General features: G+C 38.1%; 1 protein-coding gene across 4 annotated transcripts in view; it reads left to right on the forward strand.

The window, feature by feature from the left end:
* CDC42BPA (CDC42 binding protein kinase alpha) overlaps positions 1-13,518 on the forward strand; it is a 153,821-nt gene that overhangs the window by 99,852 nt on the left and 40,451 nt on the right. For 3 of the 4 annotated variants that reach the window (XM_081335741.1, XM_081335743.1, XM_081335742.1), the window contains exons 20-21: positions 543-634; positions 5,332-5,408. In XM_081335741.1, the coding sequence (XP_081191867.1) occupies positions 543-634; positions 5,332-5,408 (169 nt within the window). Of the gene's footprint in view, positions 1-542; positions 635-5,331; positions 5,409-13,177; positions 13,217-13,518 lie in introns of all 4 variants that reach the window. The other variant, XM_081335744.1, reaches the window with a different exon arrangement.

The raw sequence follows: 13,518 nt of genomic DNA on the forward strand, positions 1-13,518 counted from the left end.
CAGAACAAAAATACATAAGGCACGTTTTGTCTTTTGGTCTTGTGTCCCGCACTGGCATTATAATGACTTTGATATCACTTGGCTTTTGCAAGGTTGCCAGCCATGTACTTTTTTATTAAGAAGATTCATAATTTACAAATATAGTTCTGGGGCCTCAAAGAAGTCCTTAGAACATAAAAGTGTGAGTTTTTGTATTTCATATAAAAGTGCAAAAGAAAAAAAAATTGCAAGGGTCAGTTGGTGAGTTAGAGAGTGGGCATCTGGGCAACTGGAGGTTTGCACCATGGCAATCAATCTATCACAATCACAATTGATTAGCGATCATTTTAAACTAATCATAAAATCATCTTGTTCCACTGGGTGCAAAATCAGGAGTGAAACAGAAGTCATTTTCTTTTTCAAGTATACTTATTGAAATCAATGTTTTTAATCCAGACTTCAGTGGGATTTTCCTAATTGAAGGACACTGCAAACAATTACATAACCACATATCATGGTCCTTACTAACTGGGTGTCTCTCTTTTTGTTTTGTTTGTGTAAAGCAAATTACAGGAATCTGAAAAGAAGAACTCCGAGCTGTTATCAGAAATAGACAGACTGAAAAAAGAGGCAGAAGAACTTCAGTCAGAAAAGGGTACGGGAACTGACATCCAAATAAAGCTGGCTGGTGGTGGGTACATTTTATCAAATCAGAGTGTCCACTTACAGAGTGCTGACAGAATCTGGATTTTGAAGATTCTGACTCTTGAAGTGTCATCATGACCCTGGCATGATAAGATGTACCCACACAGCTGTTACAAAAATACAGAATTAAATTTATCTTATGTACTCTTGGCATACTTGAAATACATTTTTTTCAGATCGTGTTTTTGCTTGTGCATTTATAGTCACCATATACTCACTAGGAACATGAAATACCTTGTGATTTTATTTTCTTAAGAGAAGATGACTCTTAATTTATTCTTCAGTTGTCAAGTACTACTCAGACACCAGGATCAAAAAGAACATATATAAAAAGTATAGTCTTTTGATCTTTTGATCATTGTAAGCGAGAATCCATGTGCTCAGTTAAGACTTATGAGTTCTCTGAAGTAAACCTTTTACAGGAAGTTATATATTGATAATTGGATTAATATAATTCAAAATGCTGGTTGATTTTACTATTTATTCTAAGGAAGAGAACACACACACACACACACACACACACACATATTTTCTTCATCTGCTGTCTCTTGGGAAGGAACAGCTAAGAAAGCAACTATAGAAAAGTATCTTAGAATGTGAGAAGGCCTGGAAATGGACCACTAAATGTGATAGAACCTATATCTGTTTATAAAAACCATACATTTCAGTACGTGAATGGAAGCTAAGTGTACCTTAGTGCATCAGGGAAGAAGATGTGAAAGTATCATAATGTTATATTAGTACTGATAAGGCAAGGTGAAAGAGTAGATCTTAGAGCCAAATGCAAAGGATTGAGGATAGGATTCAGTTACTTCCTTTTTTGTGTTGTGTTATGAATATTACTGGACAAAAACAGATGTTGATGGTTTGTTGGCTTGTTGCAATACAGTTTACATATCCCTGTTTACAGTAGTAGTTTCTTCAGAGATCTATACGCTTGCATTCAAGCAGTGTTATATCAAAGGGTTTTAGTTCAGAGCCATATGCACTTGAATTTTAATCTTTCTTTTGTGTATCCTATTTGCTCCTTCGTTTTAATCCAAGCAGCGTTTCTTTGTCCTGAACCTGGCCTTCCAGAAGATGGGAGGCAGATAGATAGAAATAGATTAACATTAATTTCTGACTTCCAATAATTTAATAATAGTAAAATGCATGTAAAAACTCAAAAGAATTTTCTGACATTCATTCAGATTCAGGATTCCTTTCTTATTAAGTAGGTATCTTTAGCCAGCTCTACGTACAATTTTAGGACAACCATAGAATTCCACATTTATAAGTCCGACGTGTAGGAAAGTTTACGTTTTACGTTTACGTTTACGTTTTATTAAATTTTTATACCGCCCTTCTCCCGAAGGACTCAGGGCGGTGAACAGGGCATATAATAAAAATACAAAAATACAAAAGTTAAAATAGAATTAAATTAATGCCCAAAATAAAACAATAAAATATACAAATATTTAAAACCCTAAATTAACTCCCCATCAGGCCAGGCCAGCTTGTTCGAATAAGTGGGTCTTTAACCCGCGCCGGAAGGAGCGGAGATCCGGTGCCATCCGGAGCTCAACCGGCAGTTGATTCCACAAAGCCGGGGCGCCCACAGAGAAGGCCCTCCCCCTGGGGGCCACCAGCCGGCATTCTCTGACCGGAGGCACCCTGAGGAGGCCCTCTCTGTGGGAACGCACAGGGCGGAGGGGAGTTGACGCCGGCAGCAGGTGATCCCCGAGGTATTCCGGACCCATGCCATGTAAGGACTTAAAAACCATCACTAAGACCTTGAACCTCACCCGGAAGACAACTGGTAACCAATGCAGCTCGCGGAGCAAAGGTGTAACATGGGAGTACCGGGAAACTCCCAAGACAACTCTCGCGGCCGCATTCTGTACCAGTTGGAGCCTCCGAGTGATCTTCAAGGGAAGCCCCATGTAGAGAGCATTGCAATAGTCAAGACGAGAGGTCACGAGCGCATGAGTGACCGTACACAAGGCATCCCGGTCTAGATAGGGCCGCAACTGACGCACCAGGCGAACCTGAGCGAAAGCCCCCCTAGTCACGGCTACTATATGATCTTCTAAGGTAAGCCGCGAATCTAGGAGGACTCCCAAGTTGCGCGCCCTATCCACGGGGGGTAAAGACTCACCCCCCATAAAAAGAGATGGAACAATTTGAATGTCCCGGGATGCCGGAATGTACAGCCACTCAGTCTTGTCAGGGTTGAGTTGAAGTCTGTTCCTCCCCATCCAGACCCGAACCGCCTCCAGGCAACGGGACATCACAGCGAGGGCATCACTGGGGTGGTTTGGGGTCGAAATAAAAAGTTGGGTATCATCAGCATATTGATGATACCCAACTCCAAAACCACGAATGATCTCACCCAGCGGTTTCATGTAGATGTTGAACAGGAGAGGCGAGAGAACCGACCCCTGAGGAACTCCACAAACGAGAGACCTAGGGGCTGATCTCTGTCCCCCTGCCAACACCGACTGCGAACGTTCCAGGAGATAGGAGGAGAACCACCGAAGAACCGTGCCTCCCACTCCCAATCCCCTGAGACGCCGCAGCAGGATACCATGGTCGATGGTATCGAAAGCCGCTGAGAGGTCTAATAGGACTAGGACAGAGGAACATCCCCTATCCCGAGCCCTCCAGAGATCATTCACCAGAGCGACCAATGCCGTCTCCGTGCTGTACCCGGGCCTGAAACCCGATTGGTACGGATCCAGATAATCCGCTTCATCCAGGACCAGAGGGAGCTGATGCGCCACCACACTCTCAACAACCTTCGCAAGAAAGCGAAGGTTGGAGACTGGACGAAAGTTGTTCAACACAGCTGGGTCCAAGGCTGGCTTCTTGAGGAGGGGTCTCACCACCGCCTCCTTCAAGACGGTGGGGAAGTTACCCTCACTCAAAGAAGCAGATATAACCGCCTGGAACCAGCCTCGTGTCCTCTCCCTAGCTGCATAAACCATTCTGCAGCTCATATATTACAATAAACACCCCTTTTAACAGTATTTTCCATCTCTTATTTAAATGTGAAAAATCATCCCTTTTGATGCCTAATTCCACCTTCTTATTGTTTTACACTTGATTTGACTTACGGATCTTACATTTGTAATTAAAACCAGGAGACAACCTCCCCCCAAATCACATTAAACAATTGCCTGACTGCCCAAACCTTTTCAGTTTTATATTTCAGCATCACTCAAAGTATGCTTATTGTTCTTTGTGGTGATTTCATTTGGTTTATACCTACCAATCCTATAGGATGCTTATTCTACATAGAAATGTGAAATGTCAAGTTTGCCTTGAACCTTCTGTGTTGAATACTGGGTGTAAAGTTGCCAAATGTGAGCCACCAAAATTGGACTTGCTGCCATTAAGTAGTCATCCAGATTTGTGCAGCCGAGAATTGGTAACCATGAACTCATGTCGGTGACACCAGATGGTTTATGACGCTTAGATATCTCAATACTAATATGTATCTTGTTGGACACATTTATTGTGTGCAAATACTTGACTGTTTTAGTTGTATCAACCAGAAAAAAATCATATCAATATATGGTTGCCTAGAAGCATGTTTTTTAAAGTTTTCTCAGTGGGGCAGAATAAGTGTTTTGTGATTAAGTTCCTGTTGCTCCATGAAGGATCACATTAGTTTTAAACAAAAAAATAATAATTCAACAGTCTCTCTAAGTTCCTTTAATACAGTAGATAAAGTCTCCCAATTAGGGTTGACTCCTGATAGCTTTAGGGCAGGGGTAGGCAACCTCGGCTCTTTTATGAGTCATGGACTTCAACTCCCAGAATTCCTGAGTCATGCTGACTCAGGAATTCTGGGAGTTGAAGTCCATGACTCATAAAAGAGCCGAGGTTGCCTACCCCTGCTTTAGGGAATACTGATGCTTTTATCTTGGTAACAGTGCAAAAGTAGTTTGCCATTTCTTTTTTTTCAGAGATGTGTTTTAACTCTCAATCTAATCGATAGTTTAGAGATTCCCTGATAGTATGATCAGGCTAACAAGATCAGCTAGGTTATATTGATTAATAGCAGGATTTTTGCTGGAGTTTTAATAGAGACACTCATTATTTCAGCAGCAAGGAAGGTTTTTTAATCTCTTTCGTTTCTATTTTGAAAACTGGGTATGAGGGAACATACTAATGGCACCCAAACAGATTGGGGAACTGTAAAAACTGAAAGGAAAAATTGCCTTAGATCATATGTATTACTTATGTGTCACAGTAGGTAAAGTTGGTAAAGAGGGACTCTGGATGATGTACAATAAAATGAGTTGTGACATAAATTTATAAGTTCAGTTTCTCATGTTTAAATTGGGGAGATTATATGTAACAATAGCAAAGCTCAGCTGTTGGGAATACGAATTTTGTTTTAAATCCTGAAAGGACTATCCCAGCAAATGGTTCTCATGAAATTATCCTACTAGCTTAAAAGGTTAAAGAGATGGAAATATATGGGTTAACAAAACTGATTCTATAGGGACTTGAATCCAAATCCTCCTAGAAAAAAACTTAATAACATCTTTTGGGAACTATCTGATCTTAGCAAAAAGCAACAACTCAAGAACAGCAACAAGTAGATCAGTATGTGGATAATCATTTTCTGTTGATTAAAATCATGCTGTTGTTTTCTAGGTGTAAAGCATCAAGATTCACAGAATTCTTTCTTGGCATTTTTAAATGCACCTACGTCTGCTCTGGATCAGTTTGAAGTAAGTAATTTGGTTTATTTCTTTACATTTTGATGTTACAAAAGGATGAAATTTAATGGTTATTACTGCTTTGAAATCATAACTGCAGCTATTATGTTGCAAAACCCCCTGAATTATTTTGATTCATAAGGAATATTATTTTCTGACATAGCCATGCTAGTTGTAAAAAAGAAAATATTAAAAGTTTTTGTATGATGCTTTTAATGCAGATTTTCTATGTGTCAGCCTAAGCTGTATTTCAAATATAAGACAGAAGAGCTTTCTTTTTTGCCATTTTTAAAGTCTTGAAACATAATCCTAAAATGAAATATCTGTAATATTTTTGGAACTAGAATTAGTCCTCAGCTAACAACCATTCTTTCAGTGAATGAGGCTGAACAAGTAGTATGATATGGACACTTGGCAACTGGCTCACACTCATGACAGTTACAACATTCCATGGTAGCTGATCACCATTTGTGACCTTCTCTGTAGTTTCCCACAAGCAAAGTCAATACGGAAGCTGACAGAGAAGGTCTTAAGTTGCTTGGATAAGTCTCCCACACCTGACAGTAGCCACCTAAAGCCTTGCATTGCTTGCACCAAACCACACCTTGTGCACCCTGGGGTGCTCTTTCGCACCTAGCAGCAACCGCCCATATTTAACTCTGGATACAGTTCCATTCGTGGATATAGTATAACAAAGTTATTAAATATTTCTGAAGTAGAGAAAAGAAAGAGTTATATATTATGGAACTAGAACAGAGATGGATTGTAGCCTTGAAGAGGGAGGAAGATGATAATGGTAGGAAGGTGAGGCCTAAGGAAAAGGCACTTAGAAGCAAGAATTCACTGAAGAAGCACGTTGACACTGATGTATTTCCAGTTAAACGTAGCTTATCTATCAATTAATTTACTCCTTGGATATTGTTTGGATATTAAAACATGCTATCACAAAATCATGACAATAAATTTTACATTCCCATTACAGGTAATCCTCAATTTACAACTGGTCATTTGGGGATTATTCAGAGTTATGATGGTCTTCCAGCCATCATAAAATGTCACAGCCCCCATAATTATATGACTGCATTTTGGGCACTTGGCATCCACCTTGACTTTGTCACCAGTTTCTGGCAAAAACTGCAGTGCACTTAATGACTACAGTGATTCACTTAATGACCACCACAAAACATCTCAAAAATATGGGTCCAGTCGTATGACTGCCATGACTTACAACCAGATTTCCAATCCCAGTTGTGACTGTAAGCCGGGGACTACCTATAATGATTATTTTTGTTACCTACTAATTGTATGGCCCCTGGCTCTGTTTTTAGTGTGAGTGAAAAAATATTCATTATTTGTGGGATATAATTAATTAACAAATCTATGCAGAAGTTATGCTAAACAAAATAATCTGTTAGTCATTTCCAGTTTTTCTTTATATGATTTCTCAATAGTATGGTGATACGGTTGTTTTCCCAAAACAGACATTTTCATCTATCTATTTCTGTTTCTTTACTGCTGTATGCATTAAAATAGGATTCCTTTTCTTCTTCATCATCTTCTTCATTGATTGATTTTATGGATGACGTAAGTCTTTCATCTCCAAATCCACAAATTATTCAGTAATAAAGCAGATTTGATTTGGCAAATTCAGATGGTGATGCAGTCATCTTAAACCATCAAGAGCATGAAATTCAGCAGAACAGTTTTGTGCTCCTGATGTGTCCGTGCTGTATAGTTTTCAGTATGAGTTTTCATGGCATGGGCTAACGATTTTTACATATGTGTCTTTTCATTTGCTAGTTGAAGAAAATGAGATGCAAGACATGACTTGCTTCAAGGGACCACTCACACTCATTCTGGCCTGTTATTGATATTGCTTGGTTACAAGTATACCATTAAATTTGGCTTCTACAATTCTGTTTTTAGTTTAGCTTGGGATGAGTGTGAATGTGTGTTTCATTCACATGCATGTCATTTTCTTAATGACATTTTTTTTCCTGGTCAGTTTAAACTCATATACCAGTGACATTTTTTTATCAATTAAATGTGGAATTATTAGGTCAGTAGTATTGTAGATAAATACAAAATGTAGTGCTGTAGTGCTTCTGTTTACAGTAACATTTTTCAATATGACTTTAGTTTCAGATTTACCCTCACTGTTAAGACGCTGGAGGATACTGTTCACCATTTTTGAGCTTGGATTAAAATGTCTGCATTGTGCAGAAAATATCACAGTAGTTTTATATTCAAAAAATTTAACAAATATGCTATCACATTCTCAAAACAAAGGTCATACAATTCAGGTTTTCAGGAGACTGTAGAATTGGTTAAGAAGACAAGTTTCTGATGGAATTGACTGAATAATGATTAGGTTCTTTCATCCATATTAATGCTTCTGAAAACCTTTAATTCTAAAATAGGTTGATTTCAGTAGCTGGAAAACAGTATGCACCCTTAAGAAGTAATAAATAGGTTTTAAGTTCTTTATATGAATAAATCAATGGCTTTGTGTAATATTAGTAAAGCTAGCCTTCAGTTTGAAGTGATAGCTTACCACAAAGAAGCAATTTCTATGTATTCCAGATTTAAAATAGCTTTTGTGCTGTATAAATAAGGTTTTAATTTATGAGCACATCTGATGGGTTTGGGTTTTAATTATTGTTTTTAAGTCATTTATTTATTGTATTTGGGCACTATGGTTTAATCTGTTCTTAATTTTGGTATTTTGGTATTTATTGCCCTGTTCACCGCCCTGAGTCCTTCGGGAGAAGGGCGGTGTACAAATTAAATTAAATAAATAAATAAATAAAAATTTGTCAATGTATTTAGATTACAAAACTGACATCATAACTTGCAAGCTTCTTTTTTCAAATAGTTCAGTATCTTTAATTGAAAATAGCACTTTATTTATTCTGTTTATTCTTAGTCATGTAGTCATGTTTATAAACTGCTTTCATATAATATATCTAATGGTAATCTTTGTGAAGTATTTAGTCTGAAAGCTTGAAAGTGATCTGATGCCACTCAGTGAATCACATTGCTGAATAGAAATTGAATTTGGGTCTCATTCCTACTTTAAACACTGCTTAGCCTGCTTATCAAAAGCAAAACAATACTGAACAAAAAAATAGGATACATTTTGATTTTTATCATTGGTCTATGGCAGGGGTAGGCAACCTCGGCTCATTCCTATGCTGGCTCAGGAATTCTGGGAGTTGAAGTCCATGAGTCATAAAAGTGCCGAGGTTGCCTACCCCTGGTCTATGGGAATATTAATTTTTTAAATTAAATGGCCAGATTTTCTTGGAGAAAATTGTTGCCTTTCCTTCCAAACCTTTGGTCCAGTAATTGGAAGAAGTTATGCACACCTAATACACCAGCCATCTTTCTTCCCTATTTAGGCAAGTAAAAGTGGAATAAAGAAGCAGAAAGGATTTAAGGCCTACAAAAGATCCTTATACTGCCTTGAAATTTTTACTTAGACTGTGGGCCTTGTGAAAGATAGTAACAGATTATTGTCTTAATATTGTCTTGTCTACAGCATTAGAAGTCCCAACATGCCTAACAAATTTGAATACTGATATCTAACTTACCGGTATCTTCTGTTTTTAAAATAATTTCTTCTAATATTAGATAATATCTCCCTCATTTCTATAAGCTGAAAATAGTCTTGACATAATGAACTTTCTCAGTAGCTAAATTGAGACTAAGCAACTTGTTTCCCACAACTCAGTGTAGTTTATTATCTATGATTGTCCACAGAACAGAACTAAAGCTGACTAAATTTCCAAGTTTTACTGATCACTTGTACATTATTGATTTCTTAGCAAGTCAAAATACTTTGTGTTAAAAAGCTGTTATATGGCTTCAACCCTGCTCTAAAGGTTCTTTATTTGTTTACCACAGTCAGAGATGAATGGCTGTTTAGGGCTTCCAGGTTTATTGAGGTTCATGGTTATATTAGCTATAAAACTATATTTCCCAGCACCCGAATTGGAAAGAACCTGATTCCTAATTTTGACAAACACCCAACACCTTTACAAAGTGACTTTTTCACACCACCCACTCCGAAACTACAGTACTTCAGGCAAAGCAAAAGACATGTTATTAAGGGAGGGTGTCAAATCTTTATGTAAGGTTCAGAAACAAATGATACATACTGTGCATTCAGTATATGTGATGCATTAGAAAGCAACAAATTAAACAATAAAATCCATTGATAAGATGTAAAAAAGGACTGTTCCCCTTAAAATATGTCATTTCTCCTTCTTTCCCATCTGTTTTGTTTCTTCAATACTTGCAACACCTCAAGGACTTCAGAATACAGTCCTATTGTTTGACTGATGAAAGAGCTAGTTTTTTCCACATCAAAGGAAATGGCTTTAGCTTAAAGAACATGGTTTTTTAAACTTCAAAAAGAGGCATGGATGCCATACTAAAATGCTAATACAGGTAGTCCTCAACTTACAGCCATTTATTTAGTGACTGAAGTTACAGTGGCACTGGAAAAAGTTGTTTACAAGCAGTCCTCATATTGACAACCATCACAGCATCTCTACAGTCAGATGATCAAAATTTGGGCACTTGACAGCGAGCATGTCATTGTTGAGCATCCCAGAGTCAAATGATCACCATTTTGCAACCTGGCCAGCCAGTTTCTGACCAGCAAAGTTAATAGGGAAAGCCAGATTCACATAATGGCCATATGATTCATTTAATAATTACATGATTCACTTAATAAACATTCTGGTCCCAAATGTAATTGTAAGTTGAGGACTACCTGTATCACCTTTATTAAAAGGCTAATAAAAAAAATTATATGTAACAGTTATGTTATATAAGTTCTGAAAAACCAGATAATAAATAAACATTGTTTCTTGCACTCATAATAAAACTTTTTTTTTATTTAAAAAGTTTTACAATACATTTTGACTTTAATCCCCCCCTCCCCCACCCCCACCCAACCCTCCCTATCCCTTCCCCCCATTCCCTCCTCCCCCCCCCCGACTTCCCAGAGCTAAATACAGGGTATAAAATCAAAAAACAAACATAAACACCCCTGTGTTATCAGTAATGAACTATTAGTTCTATCTCCCTCTAGCTCATGTAAAATGAATACAAACAATATTAATATTACAAATAAAGTAAAAAAGAAAAAGAGAAAAACAGAAAAGAGCTTTACTCAAAATAGATTTTCTTAATCCCAGTCCTTATTCATATTAATTTCAAAGAAAAAAAAAATAAACAAATTCTCAGTTACGCGCCAAAAGCGCCTATCTATTAACCTTAATAATCTCCAACCAAACTAAACCATAATCAAAAATAATTCTTGCATGTATCACACCAAATGTCTCGCAGTTCCAAGTCATCCTTGAGTTCAAATAAAAAGAGTAAAAAAAAAAGGGTTAAGCAGTCTGTAAGACAACTTGTTGTTAATTAGGAGCTTGCATACCCATTCTTAGTTCAACACACACTTTTAGTCCATAACCCTAATATACTTTTCTAACAAGCAAATAACATCCATCTTAAATTGTGTTAAATATTAAAAAAAAACTTTCTTTCTCCTCTATGATAAATTTAATCCATTAAGATACTAATTTAAAAATTTAATCAGCAATCTTAACGCCCCAAAACTTTTGGAGCACGTCTGTCATGACCCCCAAAACTTCTTTGGACCGCGCCCCTCCCACATCTTCACTGTAAATACACTTTGGAGATTCCATAACTATCTGCTGGTCTTGCTCTTGCTCTCGTCTCGCTCTTCTTAGGGCGGCACGCGTCTTCCTCTGGCCTCCTGCAACATCCAATGAAACTGTATCTTGATCCCCTCCAACACCATTGTCCTCTATCTGTCTGTCTGCAACATCTTGAAGCTTTCCCTCGCCGTATCCCTTAACAGCTTCCAAAAATGATAGGGGGGTTGCTTTTAACACATTGCTATAAAAATCACGTGCCTGGGCCACAGTAACCAGACGATGTCTTTTACCTTCATGCGTCACCACCAGTCCAACTGGAATCTCCCATCTAAACTTAATATCACATTTCTTAAGTTCCTGTACTAAAAATGCAAAATCTTTCCTTCTCCTTAAAATCTTCGGAGGAATCTCTTTTAAAACCAAGACTTCTTGCTCAGCCACTACCAGTTTAGTATCATAGGCAGCTTGAATAACTTCATCTCTAATTACTCTCTTTGTAAAATAGACCACCACATCTCTGGGTAACTTCCTTTGTCTTGCAATCCATGAATTTACACGAAAAATTTTGTCCATATTTCCCTCAATTTCAGATGCTGGCTGGCCCAATACCCCTTCCAGAGCCTCAGAAATCAGCTGCTTTAAATCTTCTTTACAGTTCTCCTTTAAACCCCTGATTCTAATAGCATACTGCATCTGATGATACTGAGCAAGGCTCAATTCTCCGTCCATTTTATCCCTTATATTTTCATTTTCTGATACCTTTGCTTCTAATATAGAATTCTTTTGACTGAGATCCTTCACTTTTTCATCCAGCTGTTGCACACATTCAGCTACAGATTCAATCATAGACAACATGTCCACCCTCATTGCTCTAAACTTCTCTTCCATCTTCTTCTCCAGTTTCTCCTCCAACTTTTTCAGCTTTTCATCCATCATGTCAGACATCAATTGTGAATGCTTTCCAAGAGCATCTTGTAAATCCTTAAGCGTCAATGCCGGAGGAGGTGCAGGAAGAAGCAAAGCTTGCAATGAGGTCTGTTGCACCAGGGAAGACCCCGCACTCCGAAGAGCTTTAGAAGTTTTAGCCGCCATCTTCCCCCAGTTTCACTTATTGCGCACTTTCACTTTAAAGCTATAAAATCCATTGAGCTAGAGAGTAAAGATAAGAGTCCACATCACCTTGACCTCCTGTACCGCTCTGCCTGCATCTTGATAATCAAAAGTATTTCCTTTTGGCAGGGGTGGTTGCTAACGCCTGGCTCTGCTCCATAAATCCCGGAGCAGGGGCGCTGCGCAGCTCGGAGCAACCCAGGCTTCGGGGGGGCTCAATCCTTCAGCCGCCCAAACTCTCAGCTCAGGCAGCCCCGGAGAGCTCAACCCCTACCTGGGGCCTCACCCCCTCCTCTTCTCCCGAGGAGGGGGCTTCAAATCCATCTAAACAGCTGATCGGCGCTGTTTACGATGGAAAAACACAGCTGCGGAGCGGGCAGCCCGAAAACGGCTGTCTTCGGCGTCGCGTCGCCACCCCTCATAATAAAACTTTTAAGATCTAATGGGACTCGAAATGCATTTTTGCATTTACTGTGTAACTTTTTTTTTAAAAAAGTGTAAAGTAATGTTAGCAAAGATAAGAAATTATAACTGAGATTGTAGCAGACAAAAAATAAAAAAACATTTTCCCCCATTACAGTCCTTTCCTTAAAGAAGCTGCCATTTTCTTTTGAGAACTCTCCATTGGCAGCAATGAATAGAGACATTCATCATGGAGTGCAGCAAGGAAAGTCTGTTGCAATGTCAATACAGTAATGATCAACCTGTATTCCTGATAATATTTGCATTTTAAAAAAATGCATTTAATAAGAAATTATTTAGTCTAAAATAGAATTTTGTTTAGACAAGTGACGTTTTAAAAATGATGTTTGACAGTAATTGTTTCTTGTGTTTTGATGTTTCTTCTGATTTATGTTATCATGATACACAAATCCCTGTCTTTACAATGAAAATTTTATCAATTTCTGTACAGAAATGTGGATTGAAAGAATGTGTCTTTCCCTTGTTAACAGTCTCCTCCTTTCTCTGTTAAAGCGCTCTCCCTCCTGTATTCCAGCCCACAAAGGCAGACGTGTAAGAGGATGTCTTGTGTGTTGGCTTTTAGTGTTTCATATCATGGACATGGCTTTGCCTTCGTTCAGTGTAGACCATTTTCCTTGATATTTTTATGGCTTGCATATCTATCTTGCTGCTTGTCTTGTGCTACTGCTTTTCTTATATTTTCCTTCTGTTTAATAATGTTTATTAAGTGCAAAGCTTTGAGAATGTTTGTGTGGTTCTATTCTGTTTTATGCTTTTGGCTTTTAGGATGTCACAAAAACAAAGCAAAATTAGTGTAAAATCCACCTATTTGTTAGGATAATGGGGAGCAATTT

This window comes from Vipera berus, assembly GCF_964194415.1.
Source record: "Vipera berus genome assembly, chromosome: 1".
NCBI classification, from domain to species: Eukaryota; Metazoa; Chordata; class Lepidosauria; order Squamata; family Viperidae; genus Vipera; species Vipera berus.